At 34.4% G+C, this 27,395-nt stretch overlaps 1 protein-coding gene across 2 annotated transcripts; it reads left to right on the top strand.

Annotated features, from left to right (window-relative positions):
* Window positions 1-210: 210 nt before the first annotated feature.
* On the top strand, window positions 211-27,395 carry pgm2l1 (phosphoglucomutase 2-like 1). 2 transcript variants are annotated; one of them, XM_029447264.1, is made up of 14 exons: window positions 213-578; window positions 2,119-2,286; window positions 2,359-2,465; window positions 4,158-4,242; window positions 4,376-4,459; window positions 5,360-5,556; window positions 5,865-6,054; window positions 6,135-6,232; window positions 23,206-23,386; window positions 23,475-23,568; window positions 23,858-23,987; window positions 24,761-24,950; window positions 25,869-26,002; window positions 26,538-27,394. In XM_029447264.1, exons 1-14 carry the CDS (start codon window positions 489-491, stop codon window positions 26,638-26,640), a joined length of 1,851 nt encoding a protein of 616 aa, XP_029303124.1. In that variant the 5' UTR covers window positions 213-488; the 3' UTR covers window positions 26,641-27,394. The 2 variants fall into 2 exon arrangements, with proteins under 2 accessions (XP_029303125.1, XP_029303124.1); XM_029447265.1 differs by lacking the exon at window positions 25,869-26,002 and having other exon boundaries at window positions 211-578; window positions 26,538-27,395.

Here is a 27,395-nt window from a genome sequence, read left to right as displayed (position 1 = left end):
TTATAGATACTATCTATAATATATAGATAATATATATAAATATATATATATTTATATATATTTATATTTATATATATATATAAAAAACAAGTCAAAAACTAGAATTGTTAAAACTAATTCAATTGTTCAAAATCAATGTGTACGATTAAAAAAAGGAACTTTTATTTAGTAAATAGACCGGAAGTAGTGTTTGTCGCCTCCTCGGGACTTGGCGGTGTTTATGAATGTTTGCAGGGTAACACCTTCAGTTAGCTCCTGCGGGGTCAGCTGAGCGGGAGCTAACATTAGCCTCGGTGTGTGCAGTTAAAGGCCGACACTCAGAGTCGGAAAGTTAAGCTCCGGCAGCCTTCACAAAGAGGGGGTGTGTGAGGTTCAGGAGCCAGGCAGCTAACAGCAGATACGGGGTAACTCAAGGAGCAGCTAGCTGTCCGCTATTTTATCCGCAGTCAAATGGCCCAGTGTTAGCTAGCCTGGCTTTGTCTGTCATTATGGGAGACCTGAACGCCAACACGAGGTGGCAGAGTACCGGCGACCCGCGGCTGGACAAGGCGGTGCACCAGTGGCTGACCTGGGACAAGGTGAGTGTCTGCTGGAACATCACACCAAACTTCCCTTAAAAAAATAGCATTTTAAACGAGTTGCATGTCAGCAAACACATGTAGAGTCACTGATTTTACAGTGTCATTTATATATAATGATGATCTTGTGGTGAAATCGGCACATACATTACTTAGTAAAGTTGCACTTCTTTAATTTAACAAACTTTGTGAGCTGTTGTACGGAGCTCCCTGCTGCGCTTAGCTGCGTTAAAGGCATGCAGCTATAAAATATAACATTTAGTTTAAATAAGAGCCTCTAGGTTGAAACTCTGTATGCCGAAGTTTTCACCTGAACAAACCACTTCAGTAAACCTGCCACATCATGCTTCCTATTGTAATTAATGTTGTCACTCTGCAAGAAATTCTAAACTTGCCACATTTAAATGGGAGTTCCGAGTGTCGACACAGCGGCGTCCGCAGCGGACCTGCAGGCCGGAACACCGGCGGCTGTCTGGGTCGGGATGGAGATTAGTTTTGTGGTTCTTCAGGCGATTAAACTGCAGCATGAATCAGCTGTTTACTAGGTAACAAGTAGCCAGGAACAGGCCTGAACTCCTATTTTAATGTTGTGTTTATCAGCCAACCAGTCTCCATTCATCTTCCACATCCTTTACTTTTCTCTGAGCAGTCTTCACCTCCATGTTCACACAAGTGGTTCACATTTTAAAACTCATATATGTCATAATCTATCCTGAAATACACAAATAAATAAAGCTGGTAATGACAGCATGTGTTAGTTTTGTATCCTTGAGAGTCCAAGCTTTAAAAGATCTTCACTTGATTCCAGATTTGAGACTTTTCTGCAGGAAACTTTGGATAGTTGGAAATAATTAATTTTATTATAGACGCTAAAAACAACACAGGTACGCAGACAGAAATAAACTTCTAAAGACATTTACAGTTTGTTTCCGAGCAGCAGATTTATCACTAAAGTCTTTACCGGCGGAGACATTTCTGAAGCTTTGATGCTGCGACAGGATTTAAACAAGTTAAACATGAGTTATATTCATAAAGTTTAATAAAAACATCTGGCATGTCATGTGTGTTTATTATATATTTATAATTTATTTATTATTATTATTACTGTTATTTGTAAAAGTATTTGTTTATACTTTATTTATAATGTATTATTAATTTATTATAATTATTTAATTTACTTATTTATTATACTTATTTATTTTATGTGTATTTAAATATTATTATGATTTATTAGTTTATTGACAATGAATAATTTATTTAGGAATATTTTTTTTATTTGTTTATATTTATTATTAATTAGTTTATATCACTTTGGGCTACACACACACACACACACACGTACGTACGTGTCGTTTTTAAAGGTCATGAATGTTTCTGACCTCCACTGTAAATGCCAACAGCCTGGAAAAGATCCTCAGACAGACAGCAGGCTGTGGGATTTATAATGATTATTCATTAATTAACTTATGTATACATTTATTCTTTGTTGTGTATTCGTTTAATACATTTTTGTATTTTTATTATTTCTTCTGTGGTGTAGAACGAGCGGACTCGGGCTCAGGTAGAGTGTCTGGTGGCGGCGCGGCGTCTGGACGAGCTGAGGCTGAGACTCTGCAGCAGGCTGAGCTTCGGCACGGCGGGACTCCGAGCGCCGATGGGAGCCGGATTTAACCGGATCAACGACCTCACCGTCATCCAGTCCACTCAGGTCAGAAACACGTTAAATGTGCACGTTACTCCACAGAATAAATTCCTTTAACTATGAGCTCTGTGTCTGCAGGGGTTATACTCCTACCTGTGCAGGTGCTCTGCAGACTTCAGCAGCAGAGGAATAGTTGTGGGCTTTGACACCCGAGGACAGGAGGAGAGCGGCTGCAGCAGTCACAGGTAACTACAACACACTCATTAAAGGTGTAATATGTAACTTTAAGTGTGTAACAACTCTCCCTGTGTTGTATATGTAGTGAGACAGAGACATGTGTAATGTCCCTGAAGGTAACGTTTCCTCTCTCTCCTGTCATGGTGTCATCAGTCCTGTGTTGTATATGTAGTGAGACAGAGACATGTGTAATGTCCCTGAAGGTAACGTTTCCTCTCTCTCCTGTCATGGTGTCATCAGTCCTGTGTTGTATATGTAGTGAGACAGAGACATGTGTAATGTCCCTGAAGGTAACGTTTCCTCTCTCCTGTCATGGTGTCATCAGTCCTGTGTTGTATATGTAGTGAGACAGAGACATGTGTAATGTCCCTGAAGGTAACGTTTCCTCTCTCTCCTGTCATGGTGTCATCAGTCCTGTGTTGTATATGTAGTGAGACAGAGACATGTGTAATGTCCCTGAAGGTAACGTTTCCTCTCTCTCCTGTCATGGTGTCATCAGCCCTGTGTTGTATATGTAGTGAGACAGAGACATGTGTAATGTTCCTGAAGGTAACGTTTCCTCTCTCTCCTGTCATGGTGTCATCAGTCCTGTGTTGTATATGTAGTGAGACAGAGACATGTGTAATGTCCCTGAAGGTAACGTTTCCTCTCTCTCCTGTCATGGTGTCATCAGTCCTGTGTTGTATATGTAGTGAGACAGAGACATGTGTAATGTCCCTGAAGGTAACGTTTCCTCTCTCCTGTCATGGTGTCATCAGTCCTGTGTTGTATATGTAGTGAGACAGAGAAATGTGCAATGTTCCTGAAGGTAACGTTTCCTCTCTCACCTGTCATGGTGTCATCAGTCCTGCGTTGTATATGTAGTGAGACAGAGACATGTGTAATGTTCCTGAAGGTAACGTTTCCTCTCTCTCCTGTCATGGTGTCATCAGTCCTGTGTTGTATATGTAGTGAGACAGAGACATGTGTAATGTCCCTGAAGGTAACGTTTCCTCTCTCACCTGTCATGGTGTCATCAGTCCTGTGTTGTATATGTAGTGAGACAGAGACATGTGTAATGTTCCTGAAGGTAACATTTCCTCTCTCACCTGTCATGGTGTCATCAGTCCTGTGTTGTATATGTAGTGAGACAGAGACATGTGTAATGTTCCTGAAGGTAACGTTTCCTCTCTCTCCTGTCATGGTGTCATCAGTCCTGTGTTGTATATGTAGTGAGACAGAGAAATGTGCAATGTTCCTGAAGGTAACGTTTCCTCTCTCACCTGTCATGGTGTCATCAGTCCTGTGTTGTATATGTAGTGAGACAGAGACATGTGTAATGTCCCTGAAGGTAACATTTCCTCTCTCTCCTGTCATGGTGTCATCAGTCCTGTGTTGTATATGTAGTGAGACAGAGACATGTGTAATGTTCCTGAAGGTAACATTTCCTCTCTCTCCTGTCATGGCGTCGTCTCCCCTTTGAGCAGCGTCAGCGTTGTGTTTGTAGCCAGAAGCTTCATAAACTGTTTCTCCAGTTTTAAGACACGTTCTACATCCTGGTGTTTTTAACTCTATATTTGAAGGATGAAGGATTTTAGTCCTGAACTTCTGGATCTTAAGTTCTCAGATAAACAAGCTGACAAACGTTAGCGGCAGCCGAACAGCGTGCAGCGTCCTAATACTTCACATTTACATTTAGGTAATATTGTTTGTGTGTTGAGGTTGGCGAAGTTGACGGCTGCTGTGATGCTCAGCAGAGACGTTCCCGTTCATCTTTTCTCCACGTTCGTACCGACGCCGTACGTGGTGAGGAAACACTAACGCATCACTTCCTGTCTGCTGCATGTTTATTAGATGATTATTATTATTATTATTATTATTATTATTATTATTATTATTATTATTATTATTATTATTAAATGTGTGTACTTGTTTGCAGCCGTACGCTGTGAAGAAGCTCGGTGCTGCAGCCGGAGTGATGATCACCGCCTCGCACAATCCCAAAGAAGACAACGGTTACAAGGTCGGAAAACCGTGACGTTGAACTCCAGACAGGAAACGTGTGAAATACAAGTTTCATCTAAATATTCTGTGGGAGTAATTTATTGGACTGATTATCCACAGATGTGTATCATGATCCACAAATATGTCACTGTACACAAACTTAAAAATACTGCTGTAAAAACGTACCTTTAAACTTCAATAAGAGCCAAACCCCAATTACAGGCTGAGCCGCTTTACTCGCCGGGTGGATCCACGTTTTGACACATTGGTCTCAATTAGAAGCTGCGTCGAATTTGTACAAGTTCTTTGAAAGTGTAAAACCTCTTAAAGCCTTGAGCTAGATTTACTGGCATGTTGACGTGTAACTTTATGAAGCGGTCAAACGGAAACAATATTCTCTCTTCTTCCTGCACCGGGTTGTTGGGTATGCTTGTTTCCGTTAATTTGCTGGTTACAAAATAAAAGCGTCCCCACCTTTCTCTGTTTAGTTTTCCGTATGCGAACCACATTCATTGTTTAGTAAATGTATAAAAGTAAAATTCATACTGGTATAATAAAGTATTTAAATAGTATTTCTATCTTTGCTGATCAAGAGTTTTGTGTGGAATTAAACGCCGGTTCCAAATAAAGGGCGAGTCCTGTGATTTAAGCTTAAAGTTTACAGTAAACATACAAATTATTTCCTACAAATGTAAGAATGTGACAAAAACCTGCAAACAACTAAAAGTCACTAAAGTGTCGAACTGACATTTTAAAATCAAAAAACGTGGTTGCATAGTGACATGTGGATTGCTTTGCATTAAAGCCCAACAAAAACTTCCATAATATTCTTCACACTTTCTCAGTTACAAACAGAAATGAAAGTTTCCGCGTTGATAACGATGAATCTGTCTCACGGCCTCCCTGGCACCCTCTGCAGGTGTACTGGTGTAACGGCGCTCAGATCTCCTCTCCTCACGACGAGGAGATCCTGCAGAGTATCGAGGAGCAGCTGGAGCCCTGGAGCGCCTCCTGCTGGGCGGAGGAGCTGGTGGAGAGCTGCTCCCTGAGGACCGACCCCCTCCCCCACATCGACCGCTGCTACATGGACGAGCTCGCCTCCCTCTGCTTCCACAGGTGACGAGCAGCGAGTTAGTTTGTGGTTGTTCTTGTTACTGCAGCGGTGTGATTTAATCACAAACGAGCAGCCGTCAACTTCTCCAACATCAAACACAAACGATAATAATTAAATGTTAATGTGAAATATATTAGAACATATTCAGGTCATCCTAACCCTACACGCTGTGGCTGCGGTAACTTGAACCTTAAACTGAACAATGAAACAAATCGCCATCATCACCTCGAACACTGCTGCACGTTATCGCGCTCGTTTCTTACTGGTCGTGGTTCTTGTAGCTGACTTTGCTCTGTCGATTGTTTCTCAGGGATCTGAACAGAAGCTGTCCCCTGAAGTTTGTCCACTCGTCGTTCCACGGCGTCGGACACGTCTTCGTCCAGCGTGCCTTCCACGCCTTCGGCTTCGCTCCGCCGATCCCCGTCCCCGAGCAGAAAGACCCCGACCCCAATTTCTCCTCCGTGCGTTGCCCCAACCCCGAGGAGGGAGAGTCGGTGCTGGTAGGACGCAAATCCCACTTAATTCAAAGGACTTTTTATTATTTCTGTTTTATTAATTAATCGCTTATTTTCTCCGTCAGGAGCTTTCTCTTCTTCTGGCAGAGCGGGAAAACGCTCACATCGTCCTGGCGACAGATCCTGACGCCGACCGATTGGCTGTCGCAGAGAAGTCTGACGGGTAACTGTGACATTACAAAAAACAAAGTATTTAACAACAACAACATAGTGTTTAACTACAACAACAAAGTATTTAACAACAAAGTGTTTAACAACAACAAAGTGTTTAACAACAACAAAGTGTTTAACAACAACAACAAAGTGTTTAACAACAACAACAACGTGTTTAACAACAAAGTGTTTAACAACAACAACACAGTGTTTAACAACAACACAGTGTTTAACAACAACACAGTGTTTAACAACAACAAAGTGTTTAACAACAACAACACAGTGTTTAACAACAACACAGTGTTTAACAACAACACAGTGTTTAACAACAACACAGTGTTTAACAACAACAAAGTGTTTAACAACAACAACACAGTGTTTAACAACAAAGTGTTTAACAACAACAAAGTGTTTAACAACAACAAAGTGTTTAACAACAACAACAAAGTGTTTAACAACAACAACAACGTGTTTAACAACAAAGTGTTTAACAACAACAACACAGTGTTTAACAACAACACAGTGTTTAACAACAACACAGTGTTTAACAACAACAACAACAACACAGTGTTTAACAACAACAACAACACAGTGTTTAACAACAACACAGTGTTTAACAACAACACAGTGTTTAACAACAACAACAACAACACAGTGTTTAACAACAACAACGACACAGTGTTTAACAACAACACAGTGTTTAACAACAACAACAACAACACAGTGTTTAACAACAACACAGTGTTTAACAACAACAACAGTGTTTAACAAGAACAACAACACAGTGTTTAACAACAACAAAGTGTTTAACAACAACAACCAAGCATTTAACTACAACAACAACAAAGTGTTTAACTACAACAACAAAGTGTTTAACAACAACACAGTGTTTAACAACAACAGTGTTTAACAACAACAACGACACAGTGTTTAACAACAACACAGTGTTTAACAACAACAACAACAACAACAACACAGTGTTTAACAACAACACAGTGTTTAACAACAACAACAACAACAGTGTTTAACAAGAACAACAACACAGTGTTTAACAACAACAAAGTGTTTAACAACGACACAGTGTTTAACAACAACACAGTGTTTAACAACAACAACAACACAGTGTTTAACAACAACAAAGTGTTTAACAACAACAACGACACAGTGTTTAACAACAACACAGTGTTTAACAACAACAACAACAACACAGTGTTTAACAACAACAGTGTTTAACAACAACAACAACAACACAGTGTTTAACAACAACAACAGTGTTTAACTACAACAACAAAGTGTTTAACAACAACAAAGTGTTTAACAACAACAAAGTGTTTAACAACAACAACATAGTGTTTAACAACAACAACACAGTGTTTAACAACAACAAAGTGTTTAACAACAAAGTGTTTAACAACAACAATAACACAGTGTTTAACAACAACACAGTGTTTAACAACAACACAGTGTTTAACAACAACAACAACACAGTGTTTAACAACAACACAGTGTTTAACAACAACAACATAGTGTTTAACTACAACAACAAAGTATTTAACAACAACAACAAAGTGTTTAACAACAACAAAGTGTTTAACAACAACATAGTGTTTAACAACAACAACATAGTGTTTAACAACAACAACAAAGTGTTTAACAACAACAACACAGTGTTTAACAACACAGTGTTCAACAACAAAGTGTTTAACAACAACAAAGTGTTTTACATCAAAGTGTTTAACAACAACACAGTGTTTAACAACAACACAGTGTTTAACAACAACACAGTGTTTAACAACAACAACAACAGTGTTTAACAACAACACAGTGTTTAACAACAACAACAACACAGTGTTTAACAACAAAGTGTTTAACAACAACAACACAGTGTTTAACAACACAGTGTTTAACAACAGTGTTTAACAACAGTGTTTAACAACAACAACAACACAGTGTTTAACAACAACAGTGTTTAACAACAACAACAACACAGTGTTTAACAACAACAAAGTGTTTAACAACAACAACGACACAGTGTTTAACAACAACAACACAGTGTTTAACAACAACAACACAGTGTTTAACAACAACAACAACAACAGTGTTTAACAAGAACAACAACACAGTGTTTAACAACAACAAAGTGTTTAACAACAACAACAAAGTGTTTAACAACGACACAGTGTTTAACAACAACACAGTGTTTAACAACAACAACAACACAGTGTTTAACAACAACAAAGTGTTTAACAACAACAACGACACAGTGTTTAACAACAACACAGTGTTTAACAACAACAACAACACAGTGTTTAACAACAACACAGTGTTTAACAACAACAACACAGTGTTTAACAACAACAACAGTGTTTAACTACAACAACAACAAAGTGTTTAACAACAACAACAAAGTGTTTAACAACAACAACAACAAAGTGTTTAACAACAACAACAAAGTGTTTAACAACAACAACGACACAGTGTTTAACAACAACACAGTGTTTAACAACAACAACAACACAGTGTTTAACAACAACACAGTGTTTAACAACAACAACAACACAGTGTTTAACAACAACACAGTGTTTAACAACAACAACAGTGTTTAACAACAACAACACAGTGTTTAACAACAACAACAACACAGTGTTTATTAACAACAACGTGTTTAACAACAACAAAGTGTTTAACAACAACAAAGTGTTTAACAACAACAACAAAGTGTTTAACAACAACAACAACAACCAAGCATTTAACTACAACAACAACAAAGTGTTTAACAACAACAAAGTGTTTAACTACAACAACAAAGTGTTTAACAACAACAACCAAGCATTTAACTACAACAACAACAAAGTGTTTAACAACAACAACAAAGTGTTTAACAACAACAACCAAGCATTTAACTACAACAACAACAAAGTGTTTAACAACAACAACAAAGTGTTTAACAACAACACAGTGTTTAACAACAACAACACAGTGTTTAACAACAACAACACAGTGTTTAACAACAACAACATAGTGTTTAACTACAACAACAAAGTATTTAACAACAACAACAAAGTGTTTAACAACAACAAAGTGTTTAACAACAACATAGTGTTTAACAACAACAACATAGTGTTTAACAAGAACAAAACAGTGTTTAACAACACAGTGTTCAACAACAAAGTGTTTAACAACAACAAAGTGTTTTACATCAAAGTGTTTAACAACAACACAGTGTTTAACAACAACACAGTGTTTAACAACAACACAGTGTTTAACAACAACACAGTGTTTAACAACAACACAGTGTTTAACAACAACAACAACACAGTGTTTAACAACAAAGTGTTTAACAACAACAACACAGTGTTTAACAACACAGTGTTTAACAACAGTGTTTAACAACAGTGTTTAACAACAACAACAACACAGTGTTTAACAACAACAGTGTTTAACAACAACAACACAGTGTTTAACAACAACAAAGTGTTTAACAACAACAACGACACAGTGTTTAACAACAACAACACAGTGTTTAACAACAACAACACAGTGTTTAACAACAACACAGTGTTTAACAACAACAACAACAACACAGTGTTTAACAACAACAACAACAGTGTTTAACAAGAACAACAACACAGTGTTTAACAACAACAAAGTGTTTAACAACAACAACAAAGTGTTTAACAACGACACAGTGTTTAACAACAACAAAGTGTTTAACTACAACAACAAAGTGTTTAACAACAACAACCAAGCATTTAACTACAACAACAACAAAGTGTTTAACAACAACAACAACAAAGTGTTTAACAACAACAACAAAGTGTTTAACAACAACAACAAAGTGTTTAACAACAACAACGACACAGTGTTTAACAACAACACAGTGTTTAACAACAACAACAACACAGTGTTTAACAACAACACAGTGTTTAACAACAACAACAACACAGTGTTTAACAACAACAACAGTGTTTAACAACAACAACACAGTGTTTAACAACAACAACACAGTGTTTAACAACAACAACAACAACAGTGTTTATGAACAACGTGTTTAACAACAACAAAGTGTTTAACAACAACAAAGTGTTTAACAACAACAACAAAGTGTTTAACAACAACAACCAAGCATTTAACTACAACAACAACAAAGTGTTTAACAACAACAAAGTGTTTAACAACAACAACAAAGTGTTTAACAACAACAAAGTGTTTAACAACAACAACAAAGTGTTTAACAACAACAACCAAGCATTTAACTACAACAACAACAAAGTGTTTAACTACAACAACAAAGTGTTTAACTACAACAACAAAGTGTTTAACAACTACAACAAAGTGTTTAACAACTACAACAACCAAGCATTTAACTACAACAACAACAAAGTGTTTAACAACAACAAAGTGTTTAACTACAACAACAAAGTGTTTAACAACAACAACCAAGCATTTAACTACAACAACAACAAAGTGTTTAACAACAACAACAACAACAACAAAGTGTTTAACTACAACAACAAAGTGTTTAACAACTACAACAAAGTGTTTAACAACTACAACAAAGCATTTAACAACAACAACGTGTTTAACAACAACAAAGTGTTTAACAACAACGCAGTGTTTAACAACAAAGTGTTTAACAACAACAACAAAGTGTTTAACAACAACAAAGTGTTTAACAACAACAAAGTGTTTAGCAACAACAACAAAGTGTTTAGCAACAACAAAGTGTTTAACAACAACACAGTGTTTAACAACAAAGTGTTTAACAACAACAAAGTGTTTAACAACAACAAAGTGTTTAACAACAACAACAAAGTGTTTAACAACAACAACCAAGCATTTAACTACAACAACAACAACGTGTTTAACAACAACAAAGTGTTTAACAACAACAAAGTGTTTAACAACAACAAAGTGTTTAACAACAACAACAAAGTGTTTAACAACAACAACAAAGTGTTTAACAACAACAACAACCAAGCATTTAACTACAACAACAACAAAGTGTTTAACAACAACAAAGTGTTTAACTACAACAACAAAGTGTTTAACAACAACAACCAAGCATTTAACTACAACAACAACAAAGTGTTTAACAACAACAACAACAACAAAGTGTTTAACTACAACAACAAAGTGTTTAACAACTACAACAAAGCATTTAACAACAACAACAACAACGTGTTTAACAACAACAAAGTGTTTAACTACAACAGCAAAGTGTTTAACAACAACAACCAAGCATTTAACTACAACAACAACAAAGTGTTTAACAACAACAACAACAACAAAGTGTTTAACAACAACAAAGTGTTTAACAACAACAACAAAGTGTTTAACAACAACAACCAAGCATTTAACAACAACAACAACAAAGTGTTTAACAACAACAACCAAGCATTTAACTACAATAACAACAAAGTGTTTAACAACAACAAAGTGTTTAACAACAACAAAGTGTTTAACAACAACAACAAAGTGTTTAACAACAACAACAAAGTGTTTAACAACAACAACAACCAAGCATTTAACTACAACAACAACAAAGTGTTTAACAACAACAAAGTGTTTAACTACAACAACAAAGTGTTTAACAACAACAACCAAGCATTTAACTACAACAACAACAAAGTGTTTAACAACAACAACAACAACAAAGTGTTTAACTACAACAACAAAGTGTTTAACAACTACAACAAAGTGTTTAACAACTACAACAAAGCATTTAACAACAACAACGTGTTTAACAACAACAAAGTGTTTAACAACAACGCAGTGTTTAACAACAAAGCATTTAACTACAACAACAACAAAGTGTTTAACAACAACAAAGTGTTTAACAACAACAAAGTGTTTAACAACAACAACAAAGTGTTTAACAACAACAAAGTGTTTAACAACAACAACCAAGCATTTAACTACAACAACAACAAAGTGTTTAACAACAACGCAGTGTTTAACAACAAAGCATTTAACAACAACAACAAAGTGTTTAACTACAACAACAAAGTGTTTAACAACAACAACCAAGCATTTAACTACAACAACAACAAAGTGTTTAACAACAACAACAACAACAAAGTGTTTAACTACAACAACAAAGTGTTTAACAACTACAACAAAGTGTTTAACAACTACAACAAAGCATTTAACAACAACAACAACAACAACGTGTTTAACAACAACGCAGTGTTTAACAACAAAGCATTTAACAACAACAACAAAGTGTTTAACAACAACAAAGTGTTTAACTACAACAACAAAGTGTTTAACAACAACAACCAAGCATTTAACTACAACAACAACAAAGTGTTTAACAACAACAACAACAAAGTGTTTAACTACAACAACAAAGTGTTTAACAACTACAACAAAGTGTTTAACAACTACAACAAAGCATTTAACAACAACAACAACAACGTGTTTAACAACAACAAAGTGTTTAACAACAAAGCATTTAACAACAACAACAAAGCATTTAACAACAACAACAAAGTGTTTAACAACAACAACAAAGTGTTTCATAACAACGCAGTGTTTAACAACAAAGTGTTTAACAACAACAACAAAGTGTTTAACAACAACAAAGTGTTTAGCAACAACAACAAAGTGTTTAGCAACAACAAAGTGTTTAGCAACAACAAAGTGTTTAGCAACAACAAAGTGTTTAACAACAACAAAGCGTTTAACAACAACAAAGTGTTTAACAACAACAAAGCGTTTAACAACAACAAAGCGTTTAACAACAACAACAAAGCGTTTAACAACAACAACAAAGCATTTAACAACAACAACAAAGTGTTTAACAACAACAACAAAGTGTTTAACAACAACAACCAAGCGTTTAACAACAACCAAGCGTTTAACAACAACAACCAAGCGTTTAACAACAACAACAAAGCGTTTAACAACAACAACAAAGTGTTTAACAACAACAACCAAGCGTTTAACAACAACCAAGCGTTTAACAACAACAACAACAAAGTGTTTAACAACAACAAAGTGTTTAACAACAACAACAAAGTGTTTAACAACAACAACAACCAAGCATTTAACTACAACAACAACAAAGTGTTTAACAACAACAAAGTGTTTAACTACAACAACAAAGTGTTTAACAACAACAACCAAGCATTTAACTACAACAACAACAAAGTGTTTAACAACAACAACAACAACAAAGTGTTTAACAACTACAACAAAGTGTTTAACAACTACAACAAAGCATTTAACAACAACAACAACAACGTGTTTAACAACAACAAAGTGTTTAACAACAACGCAGTGTTTAACAACAAAGCATTTAACTACAACAACAACAAAGTGTTTAACAACAACAAAGTGTTTAACAACAACAAAGTGTTTAACAACAACAACAAAGTGTTTAACAACAACAAAGTGTTTAACAACAACAACAACCAAGCATTTAACTACAACAACAACAAAGTGTTTAACAACAACGCAGTGTTTAACAACAAAGCATTTAACAACAACAACAAAGTGTTTAACTACAACAACAAAGTGTTTAACAACAACAACCAAGCATTTAACTACAACAACAACAAAGTGTTTAACTACAACAACAAAGTGTTTAACAACAACACAGTGTTTAACAACAACAGTGTTTAACAACAACAACGACACAGTGTTTAACAACAACACAGTGTTTAACAACAACAACAACAACAACAACACAGTGTTTAACAACAACACAGTGTTTAACAACAACAACAACAACAGTGTTTAACAAGAACAACAACACAGTGTTTAACAACAACAAAGTGTTTAACAACGACACAGTGTTTAACAACAACACAGTGTTTAACAACAACAACAACACAGTGTTTAACAACAACAAAGTGTTTAACAACAACAACGACACAGTGTTTAACAACAACACAGTGTTTAACAACAACAACAACACAGTGTTTAACAACAACAGTGTTTAACAACAACAACAACAACACAGTGTTTAACAACAACAACAGTGTTTAACTACAACAACAAAGTGTTTAACAACAACAAAGTGTTTAACAACAACAAAGTGTTTAACAACAACAACATAGTGTTTAACAACAACAACACAGTGTTTAACAACAACAAAGTGTTTAACAACAAAGTGTTTAACAACAACAATAACACAGTGTTTAACAACAACACAGTGTTTAACAACAACAACAACACAGTGTTTAACAACAACAACATAGTGTTTAACTACAACAACAAAGTATTTAACAACAACAACAAAGTGTTTAACAACAACAAAGTGTTTAACAACAACATAGTGTTTAACAACAACAACATAGTGTTTAACAACAACAACAAAGTGTTTAACAACAACAACACAGTGTTTAACAACACAGTGTTCAACAACAAAGTGTTTAACAACAACAAAGTGTTTTACATCAAAGTGTTTAACAACAACACAGTGTTTAACAACAACACAGTGTTTAACAACAACACAGTGTTTAACAACAACAACAACAGTGTTTAACAACAACACAGTGTTTAACAACAACAACAACACAGTGTTTAACAACAAAGTGTTTAACAACAACAACACAGTGTTTAACAACACAGTGTTTAACAACAGTGTTTAACAACAGTGTTTAACAACAACAACAACACAGTGTTTAACAACAACAGTGTTTAACAACAACAACACAGTGTTTAACAACAACAAAGTGTTTAACAACAACAACGACACAGTGTTTAACAACAACAACACAGTGTTTAACAACAACAACAACAACAACAGTGTTTAACAAGAACAACAACACAGTGTTTAACAACAACAAAGTGTTTAACAACAACAACAAAGTGTTTAACAACGACACAGTGTTTAACAACAACACAGTGTTTAACAACAACAACAACACAGTGTTTAACAACAACAAAGTGTTTAACAACAACAACGACACAGTGTTTAACAACAACACAGTGTTTAACAACAACAACAACACAGTGTTTAACAACAACACAGTGTTTAACAACAACAACAACAACACAGTGTTTAACAACAACAACAGTGTTTAACTACAACAACAACAAAGTGTTTAACAACAACAACAAAGTGTTTAACAACAACAACAACAAAGTGTTTAACAACAACAACAAAGTGTTTAACAACAACAACGACACAGTGTTTAACAACAACACAGTGTTTAACAACAACAACAACACAGTGTTTAACAACAACACAGTGTTTAACAACAACAACAACACAGTGTTTAACAACAACACAGTGTTTAACAACAACAACAGTGTTTAACAACAACAACACAGTGTTTAACAACAACAACAACACAGTGTTTATTAACAACAACGTGTTTAACAACAACAAAGTGTTTAACAACAACAAAGTGTTTAACAACAACAACAAAGTGTTTAACAACAACAACAACAACCAAGCATTTAACTACAACAACAACAAAGTGTTTAACAACAACAAAGTGTTTAACTACAACAACAAAGTGTTTAACAACAACAACCAAGCATTTAACTACAACAACAACAAAGTGTTTAACAACAACAACAAAGTGTTTAACAACAACAACCAAGCATTTAACTACAACAACAACAAAGTGTTTAACAACAACAACAAAGTGTTTAACAACAACACAGTGTTTAACAACAACAACACAGTGTTTAACAACAACAACACAGTGTTTAACAACAACAACATAGTGTTTAACTACAACAACAAAGTATTTAACAACAACAACAAAGTGTTTAACAACAACAAAGTGTTTAACAACAACATAGTGTTTAACAACAACAACATAGTGTTTAACAAGAACAAAACAGTGTTTAACAACACAGTGTTCAACAACAAAGTGTTTAACAACAACAAAGTGTTTTACATCAAAGTGTTTAACAACAACACAGTGTTTAACAACAACACAGTGTTTAACAACAACACAGTGTTTAACAACAACACAGTGTTTAACAACAACAACAACACAGTGTTTAACAACAAAGTGTTTAACAACAACAACACAGTGTTTAACAACACAGTGTTTAACAACAGTGTTTAACAACAGTGTTTAACAACAACAACAACACAGTGTTTAACAACAACAGTGTTTAACAACAACAACACAGTGTTTAACAACAACAAAGTGTTTAACAACAACAACGACACAGTGTTTAACAACAACAACACAGTGTTTAACAACAACAACACAGTGTTTAACAACAACACAGTGTTTAACAACAACAACAACAACACAGTGTTTAACAACAACAACAACAGTGTTTAACAAGAACAACAACACAGTGTTTAACAACAACAAAGTGTTTAACAACAACAACAAAGTGTTTAACAACGACACAGTGTTTAACAACAACACAGTGTTTAACAACAACAACAACACAGTGTTTAACAACAACAAAGTGTTTAACAACAACAACGACACAGTGTTTAACAACAACACAGTGTTTAACAACAACAACAACACAGTGTTTAACAACAACAGTGTTTAACAACAACAACAACAACACAGTGTTTAACAACAACAACAGTGTTTAACTACAACAACAACAAAGTGTTTAACAACAACAACAAAGTGTTTAACAACAACAACAAAGTGTTTAACAACAACAACAAAGTGTTTAACAACAACAACAAAGTGTTTAACAACAACAACAAAGTGTTTAACAACAACAACGACACAGTGTTTAACAACAACACAGTGTTTAACAACAACAACAACACAGTGTTTAACAACAACACAGTGTTTAACAACAACAACAACACAGTGTTTAACAACAACAACAGTGTTTAACAACAACATTACAGTGTTTAACAACAACAACAACACAGTGTTTATTAACAACAACGTGTTTAACAACAACAAAGTGTTTAACAACAACAAAGTGTTTAACAACAACAACAAAGTGTTTAACAACAACAACAAAGTGTTTAACAACAACCAAGCATTTAACTACAACAACAACAAAGTGTTTAACAACAACAAAGTGTTTAACAACAACAACAAAGTGTTTAACAACAACAAAGTGTTTAACAACAACAAAGTGTTTAACAACAACAACAAAGTGTTTAACAACAACAACAACAACCAAGCATTTAACTACAACAACAACAAAGTGTTTAACAACAACAAAGTGTTTAACTACAACAACAAAGTGTTTAACAACAACAACCAAGCATTTAACTACAACAACAAAGTGTTTAACAACAACAACAAAGTGTTTAACTACAACAACAAAGTGTTTAACTACAACAACAAAGTGTTTAACAACTACAACAAAGTGTTTAACAACTACAACAACAACCAAGCATTTAACTACAACAACAACAAAGTGTTTAACAACAACAAAGTGTTTAACTACAACAGCAAAGTGTTTAACAACAACAACCAAGCATTTAACTACAACAACAACAAAGTGTTTAACAACAACAACAACAACAAAGTGTTTAACAACAACACAGTGTTTAACAACAACAACAACAAAGTGTTTAACAACTACAACAACAACCAAGCAATTAACAACAACAACAACAAAGTGTTTAACAACAACAAAGTGTTTAACTACAACAACAAAGTGTTTAACAACAACAACAACCAAGCATTTAACTACAACAACAAAGTGTTTAACAACAACAACAACAAAGTGTTTAACTACAACAACAAAGTGTCTAACAACTACAACAAAGTGTTTAACAACTACAACAAAGCATTTAACAACAACGTGTTTAACAACAACGCAGTGTTTAACAACAAAGCATTTAACAACAACAACAAAGTGTTTAACAACAACAACAAAGTGTTTCATAACAACGCAGTGTTTAACAACAAAGTGTTTAACAACAACAACACAGTGTTTAACAACAACAACAAAGTGTTTAACAACAACAAAGTGTTTAGCAACAACAACAAAGTGTTTAGCAACAACAAAGTGTTTAACAACAACAAAGTGTTTAACAACAACAAAGTGTTTAACAACAACAACAAAGTGTTTAACAACAACAAAGTGTTTAACAACAACAAAGTGTTTAACAACAACAACAAAGTGTTTAACAACAACAACCAAGCATTTAACTACAACAACAACAAAGTGTTTAACAACAACAACAACAACAAAGTGTTTAACAACAACAACAAAGTGTTTAACTACAACAACAAAGTGTTTAACAACTACAACAAAGTGTTTAACAACTACAACAAAGCATTTAACAACAACAACAACAACGTGTTTAACAACAACAAAGTGTTTAACAACAACGCAGTGTTTAACAACAAAGCATTTAACAACAACAACAAAGTGTTTAACAACAACAACAAAGTGTTTAACAACAACAAAGTGTTTAACTACAACAACAAAGTGTTTAACAACAACAACCAAGCATTTAACTACAACAACAACAAAGTGTTTAACAACAACAACAACAAAGTGTTTAACAACAACAACAAAGTGTTTAACAACAACAACAAAGTGTTTAACAACAACAACGACACAGTGTTTAACAACAACACAGTGTTTAACAACAACAACAACACAGTGTTTAACAACAACACAGTGTTTAACAACAACAACAACACAGTGTTTAACAACAACAAAGTGTTTAACAACAACAAAGTGTTTAACAACAACAACAAAGTGTTTAACAACAACAACAACAACCAAGCATTTAACTACAACAACAACAAAGTGTTTAACAACAACAAAGTGTTTAACTACAACAACAAAGTGTTTAACAACAACAACCAAGCATTTAACTACAACAACAAAGTGTTTAACAACAACAACAAAGTGTTTAACTACAACAACAAAGTGTTTAACTACAACAACAAAGTGTTTAACAACTACAACAAAGTGTTTAACAACTACAACAACAACCAAGCATTTAACTACAACAACAACAAAGTGTTTAACAACAACAAAGTGTTTAACTACAACAGCAAAGTGTTTAACAACAACAACCAAGCATTTAACTACAACAACAACAAAGTGTTTAACAACAACAACAACAACAACAAAGTGTTTAACAACAACACAGTGTTTAACAACAACAACAACAAAGTGTTTAACAACTACAACAACAACCAAGCAATTAACAACAACAACAACAAAGTGTTTAACAACAACAAAGTGTTTAACTACAACAACAAAGTGTTTAACAACAACAACCAAGCATTTAACTACAACAACAAAGTGTTTAACAACAACAACAACAAAGTGTTTAACTACAACAACAAAGTGTCTAACAACTACAACAAAGTGTTTAACAACTACAACAAAGCATTTAACAACAACGTGTTTAACAACAACGCAGTGTTTAACAACAAAGCATTTAACAACAACAACAAAGTGTTTAACAACAACAACAAAGTGTTTCATAACAACGCAGTGTTTAACAACAAAGTGTTTAACAACAACAACACAGTGTTTAACAACAACAACAAAGTGTTTAACAACAACAAAGTGTTTAGCAACAACAACAAAGTGTTTAGCAACAACAAAGTGTTTAACAACAACAAAGTGTTTAACAACAACAAAGTGTTTAACAACAACAACAAAGTGTTTAACAACAACAAAGTGTTTAACAACAACAAAGTGTTTAACAACAACAACCAAGCATTTAACTACAACAACAACAAAGTGTTTAACAACAACAACAACAACAAAGTGTTTAACAACAACAACAAAGTGTTTAACTACAACAACAAAGTGTTTAACAACTACAACAAAGTGTTTAACAACTACAACAAAGCATTTAACAACAACAACAACAACGTGTTTAACAACAACAAAGTGTTTAACAACAACGCAGTGTTTAACAACAAAGCATTTAACAACAACAACAAAGTGTTTAACAACAACAACAAAGTGTTTAACAACAACAAAGTGTTTAACTACAACAACAAAGTGTTTAACAACAACAACCAAGCATTTAACTACAACAACAACAAAGTGTTTAACAACAACAACAACAAAGTGTTTAACAACAACAACAAAGTGTTTAACAACAACAACAAAGTGTTTAACAACAACAACGACACAGTGTTTAACAACAACACAGTGTTTAACAACAACAACAACACAGTGTTTAACAACAACACAGTGTTTAACAACAACAACAACACAGTGTTTAACAACAACAACAGTGTTTAACAACAACAACACAGTGTTTAACAACAACAACACAGTGTTTAACAACAACAACAACAACAGTGTTTATGAACAACGTGTTTAACAACAACAAAGTGTTTAACAACAACAAAGTGTTTAACAACAACAACAAAGTGTTTAACAACAACAACCAAGCATTTAACTACAACAACAACAAAGTGTTTAACAACAACAAAGTGTTTAACAACAACAACAAAGTGTTTAACAACAACAAAGTGTTTAACAACAACAACAAAGTGTTTAACAACAACAACCAAGCATTTAACTACAACAACAACAAAGTGTTTAACTACAACAACAAAGTGTTTAACTACAACAACAAAGTGTTTAACAACTACAACAAAGTGTTTAACAACTACAACAACCAAGCATTTAACTACAACAACAACAAAGTGTTTAACAACAACAAAGTGTTTAACTACAACAACAAAGTGTTTAACAACAACAACCAAGCATTTAACTACAACAACAACAAAGTGTTTAACAACAACAACAACAACAACAAAGTGTTTAACTACAACAACAAAGTGTTTAACAACTACAACAAAGTGTTTAACAACTACAACAAAGCATTTAACAACAACAACGTGTTTAACAACAACAAAGTGTTTAACAACAACGCAGTGTTTAACAACAAAGTGTTTAACAACAACAACAAAGTGTTTAACAACAACAAAGTGTTTAACAACAACAAAGTGTTTAGCAACAACAACAAAGTGTTTAGCAACAACAAAGTGTTTAACAACAACACAGTGTTTAACAACAAAGTGTTTAACAACAACAAAGTGTTTAACAACAACAAAGTGTTTAACAACAACAACAAAGTGTTTAACAACAACAACCAAGCATTTAACTACAACAACAACAACGTGTTTAACAACAACAAAGTGTTTAACAACAACAAAGTGTTCAACAACAAAGTGTTTAACAACAACAACAAAGTGTTTAACAACAACAACAAAGTGTTTAACAACAACAACAACCAAGCATTTAACTACAACAACAACAAAGTGTTTAACAACAACAAAGTGTTTAACTACAACAACAAAGTGTTTAACAACAACAACCAAGCATTTAACTACAACAACAACAAAGTGTTTAACAACAACAACAACAAAGTGTTTAACTACAACAACAAAGTGTTTAACAACTACAACAAAGCATTTAACAACAACAACAACAACGTGTTTAACAACAACAAAGTGTTTAACTACAACAGCAAAGTGTTTAACTACAACAACAACAAAGTGTTTAACAACAACAACAACAACAACAAAGTGTTTAACAACAACAAAGTGTTTAACAACAACAACAAAGTGTTTAACAACAACAACCAAGCATTTAACAACAACAACAACAAAGTGTTTAACAACAACAACCAAGCATTTAACTACAACAACAACAAAGTGTTTAACAACAACAAAGTGTTTAACAACAACAAAGTGTTTAACAACAACAACAAAGTGTTTAACAACAACAACAAAGTGTTTAACAACAACAACAACCAAGCATTTAACTACAACAACAACAAAGTGTTTAACAACAACAAAGTGTTTAACTACAACAACAAAGTGTTTAACAACAACAACCAAGCATTTAACTACAACAACAACAAAGTGTTTAACAACAACAACAACAACAAAGTGTTTAACTACAACAACAAAGTGTTTAACAACTACAACAAAGTGTTTAACAACTACAACAAAGCATTTAACAACAACAACGTGTTTAACAACAACAAAGTGTTTAACAACAACGCAGTGTTTAACAACAAAGCATTTAACTACAACAACAACAAAGTGTTTAACAACAACAAAGTGTTTAACAACAACAAAGTGTTTAACAACAACAACAAAGTGTTTAACAACAACAAAGTGTTTAACAACAACAACAACCAAGCATTTAACTACAACAACAACAAAGTGTTTAACAACAACGCAGTGTTTAACAACAAAGCATTTAACAACAACAACAAAGTGTTTAACTACAACAACAAAGTGTTTAACAACAACAACCAAGCATTTAACTACAACAACAACAAAGTGTTTAACTACAACAACAAAGTGTTTAACAACAACACAGTGTTTAACAACAACAACAACAACAACAACAACACAGTGTTTAACAACAACACAGTGTTTAACAACAACAACAACAACAGTGTTTAACAACAACAACAACAACAGTGTTTAACAAGAACAACAACACAGTGTTTAACAACGACACAGTGTTTAACAACAACACAGTGTTTAACAACAACAACAACACAGTGTTTAACAACAACAAAGTGTTTAACAACAACAACGACACAGTGTTGTTGTTGTTGTTCTCGTATCAAACACGTTATTGTAAATCTATAAGTCACAGGAAACGAGAACCATCAGAGTTTTGCTTTTGTGTCATGACGTGTTTCAGTTAATTTGCAGACTTTGAGTATTGCGTATTGCGCTGCTGAAACGATGCATCGTGCAGCCCTAACAGTCAAGTGACTTATTATTCTGGTGTTTGAGGTCGTAAACGGATGTTTTCATATAGTTTCCTGTTTTTAAATGCGGCTCCATTTACTTCAAGACTTTTCGACGTATTTTGATTCTTGGTTCACCGTGGAGGAGAGGAAATAAAGTTTTCCACAAGAAATCAATGAAATGAACTGACGAACAGAGGATCACTTTGTAAAATGTTCAAGTTTTTTTTCTTGTAAATATTTGAGGTTTTTCTCGTAAATTTACGTCTTTAATCTCAGAATATTCAAGACGTTTTCAAGATAATACGTGGAGTAATTGTTGTGGGTGGAGTGCAGCTGTGCTTGACCTGCAGGTGTTTCAGGTGCGGCTGGAAGGTGTTCACCGGTAACGAGCTAGCGGCTCTGTTGGGCTGGTGGATGTTGTTGAACTGGAAGGAGGCTCATCCAGACCCTGCAGACACGCAGGGGGTTTACATGTTGGCCACCACAGTTTCCTCTAAGATCCTTCAGGCCTTCGCTCGCGTCGAGGGCTTCCACTTTGAGGTCAGCAAATATCTGAACTGACGAATCCCTCAGATTTTACTTCACGTCCGTCAGTGACGATGGTTTCCTGTCTGTCTGCGCTCCACAGGAAACTCTTCCTGGGTTCAAATGGATCGGGAACAGAATACACGAACTCTCCAAAGCAGGAAGCAGCGTTTTATTCGCCTTCGAGGAATCCATTGGTGAGCAAGTTTGTTTTTTACTGCCTTTTATTTAAGGAGAAACTAAACCAAACTTCATCTTCTAACATCAACAGTAGAATCAAATATTTGATGTTAAATTTCAGATTTTCTTCTACAATTTATCTACATTGTTGGTAAAATAACTAAATGTGAAGCTGGAGGAGAGAGGTAATATATCTACCACCTTCTGTAATGTTTTAAATGTGTTCCCTACACTGGCCCTGATACGCAGGTGTAGATGTGTGATGATCCCAGTAAGACGGTACAAATCTTACCTCACCTCTCAAAGGTTTCATGTGTGGCAGTTTGGTTCCTGAGAAAGACGGCGTGAGTTCGGCGGCGGTCGTGGCTGAAATGGCTGCTTACCTGCACGAGCAGAACCTGAGTCTGCACCAACAGCTGCTCAACATCTACCAGACGTACGTGAGCTTCATGTCCTCGTGCTAAATATAATAATGATGATACGAGACAAAACTGACGTCACAGTTCATTTGCTGACGCTTTTGTCCTAAGCGACAACAAGTGCGAACAATCCTGAGGACACTAAACAAATGTTTGTTTTTGTCAAGGAGCCGCTTCAATTTTTGAGGTTGGATCGCTTCAATTTTCCTTTTTTTTTTCAGTATTGTAAAAGAAAATTCTCGTCGATGTACGAATTTACATTTCCCCTGGCTTCGTTTTATTATTTATTTTTTACTTATTGTGTGTGTAGGACAAGGCGTGACAAGAGCAGGTTTTTCAACTGTAATGTTTCAGTCCCTCCACTAGAGGGCAGCAAACACGACTCTTCAGTCTGAGCTTTAAACTCTTTCTTTCCTTTGGTCGCTTTTTAGGTTTTATTATTTTTTACTTTAGCTTAATTAATAGCTTAACTTTAGCTTAATTTTCTCAGATTATTCAGAAGTCCCTGAAAAAGTTCATGAGTTATTTTGAGAGGTGAACTTCTGAGTTATCATTTACATAAACGGGCCGAAGTTCCTGCTAACATTTGTTGTTGGGAAGTCACTGAGACACTAAAACGTCTCTTTGAAGCCTTTACATGTCTGTGCCGGGGGCCATTGTCTCATAATCGGTCTATGATTATTTATATTATTTATATTGCCTTATATGCCTTAGAATTACATTTCTTCTGACATGTGAAAGAGTTGCTTATCTCTTATTTTGGCAGTTGTTTGTGACTTCCTGTCTGCAGGTACGGTCATCACGTGTCCAAAACGTCGTACGTCGTCTGTAACGACCCCCCCACCATCGAGAAGATCTTCAGCCGGATCAGAAACTTTGACGCCGAAGCTTCGTACCCGAAGAAGTGCGGCGGCGTCCGGATCGTCCGCACCAGAGACGTTACCACGGGATACGACAGCAGCCGGGACGACCTCAGATCAGTGAGTGTGTGTCAGCTGCTGTAATCAGTGTGTAACGCACGCACGCACACACACTCATTAAACACATTATTTCTCTGATCTCAGCTTCACATCTGGATCACAATTGAACTTTTTACTGTATTCAGCAGATAACAAATACCTGCTGTTTCCATGGTTTCCTGCTCAAATTATATTATATTATGTTTTATTATATTTTATATTATATTATGTTTTATTATATTATATTATGTTGTATTTTTTATATTTTATTATGTTTTATTATATTTTATATTATGTTTTATTATATTTTATATTATATTATGTTTTATTATATTATATTATGTTGTATTATATTTTATATTTATTATGTTTTATTATATTATGTTTTATTATATTATGTTTTATTATTTTATATTACATTATATTATCTTATGTTTTATTATATTTTATATTGTATTATGTTTTATTACATTTTATTATTTTATCTTACTTTATATTATCTTATGTTTTATTATATTTTATATTATGTTTTATTATATTATGTTTTATTACATTATATTATATTATCTTACTTTATATTATCTTATGTTTTATTGTATGTTATATTATATATCAGTCACACATCTCACTCTGGAGAGATGAACCCTCCTCACAAACATTAAAAGGGTTAAATTCCCTTTATTATTAAAGAATAATGTGGAAATATAAAGAGGAATAAATAAGAAAATAAATTACATATAAAAACAAGTCATTTATATGAGAAAACAAAACATTTTTATTTTTTATCCTGTAAAATATTTCTCTTTATTTGATCACTTTCACAGATTTATATACTCAGGACTTAAGTTGGTTAAAAGATTTAACTCACGGACGTCATAGAGTTAAAACTGACAACGTTCTGCAGTACGGGGGTTTTCATCATGTGTTTCTCCTGTGGAGGTACTTCCTGTGACGAGGAGCAGTCACATGATCACCTTCACTCTGCAGAACGGCGTCGTGGCAACGCTGAGAACCAGCGGCACCGAACCCAAAATCAAATACTACACTGAGTACTGCGCGGCGCCGGGGAAAAGGTGACTGTACTGAATACTGTACCACCAACCAAACAAATGTTGTTATTAATAATAAATATAATCAAAGTAAAGATGACCTAATAAAAACAAATCCTGATGAGAGACCAATCATTGTACATTACATTGTATACTATTATTATTATTAATATTATTATCATGGTATTATAAAAAATAAAGCGGCTATGATGAATTATAACGATATTATTATCATTAATAATATTAGACCAATAACATATATTATATACATTCATCATAGTAACAGAACAATTATGATAAATCAATTGTTTCTTTTATATTATTATTAGTCATTTTTTATATTGTTGTTATTAGGTATAATAAAACCTATATATTACTGTTACTATTATTCTAAGTATTATTGTTATTATTGTATTATAAGACTTCACGTTATTGATCTGAACCAATCAGCTCTCAGAACATTGTTGGCGGCGTGATAATGATATGATCGCCTGAGGGTTGCCGTGGTGACGGTGTGTGGGCGTGGCCTCGGTGACATCACTTCCTGTCTGTGTTTCAGCGAGGCGTGCGCTCTACAGGAGGAGCTCGAGAGGATCACCGCCGCCCTGCTGGACGAGTTCCTGGAGCCCGAGAGGAACAACCTGATTCACCGCTGCGTCTAGCTCCGCCCCCTGTTCCTCCTGTTGATGATGTCACATCCTGTTGTGTTCCGCTGCTGCTTCTCTCTGTGGTGTCGATAAAGTTCAGTTTGGACTATTTTCATACACAGTAAATGATACAAAGATCTGAACTGTAACGACAGAGCACAAATTAAAGTAATGAATTAACGAGTTTCTGCCATCGTGACGAAGGTGATTAAGCTTTCCGTTAACGAGAGAACTTTCTCGTTATTAATACAAACCAAAATATTCCGTTTTAGCAACAAACCTTTGTTACAACACATTAATTTATTCTGTTATAACAACATATTTAAGTTGGAACAAGTTTTTTTCGTAAATGTACGACTTTCTAATCTCGGACAATGTTTCTTTCTCAAGTCGTCAACAGACTCTGATTGGATAGTTCTATCCGCGATCAAGTCATCGGTCGACAGACAGAAAGTTCTTTTGCAACAATTTTGATAATTCATTGTTTGACTCATAAATTCTGTGTTTTGCAGCTTCTGAGATGTAAAAACTTGCTGCTTTTCTTCTGTCGCAGTAAACTGAGACTCTTTGGTCTGTCCGTCGGACAAAACGACACATTTAAAGACGTCAATTCGCACGGAATTATTCACAAACGATTGGTGGATTTATACTCGGAGATGAAAGATGTTCATGTGACGGTTCTTGTTGTGTTAAAAGATAATTCAGTTAAATCTGTTTCTCAGTCGACCCACCAATAAAGTGTAAAACTGTAAAGTGTGTATTTCTATTTA

Source organism: Cottoperca gobio, chromosome 13, assembly GCF_900634415.1.
Source record: "Cottoperca gobio chromosome 13, fCotGob3.1, whole genome shotgun sequence".
Taxonomy (NCBI): Eukaryota; Metazoa; Chordata; class Actinopteri; order Perciformes; family Bovichtidae; genus Cottoperca; species Cottoperca gobio.
Note: the sequence above shows the minus strand (reverse complement) of the source record. Positions and strands in the feature narration are given on the sequence as shown.

What these genes read in the sequence shown, in the direction of transcription:
- pgm2l1 (XM_029447264.1), top strand. Translation starts at nt 489, where the DNA reads ATGGGAGACCTGAACGCCAACACGAGGTGGCAGAGTACCGGCGACCCG. An exon ending in AGTGGCTGACCTGGGACAAG is followed by an intron (nt 579 to 2,118) that starts GTGAGTGTCTGC and finishes TCTGTGGTGTAG; the next exon opens with AACGAGCGGACTCGGGCTCA. An exon ending in TGCGCGGCGCCGGGGAAAAG is followed by an intron (nt 26,003 to 26,537) that starts GTGACTGTACTG and finishes TCTGTGTTTCAG; the next exon opens with CGAGGCGTGCGCTCTACAGG.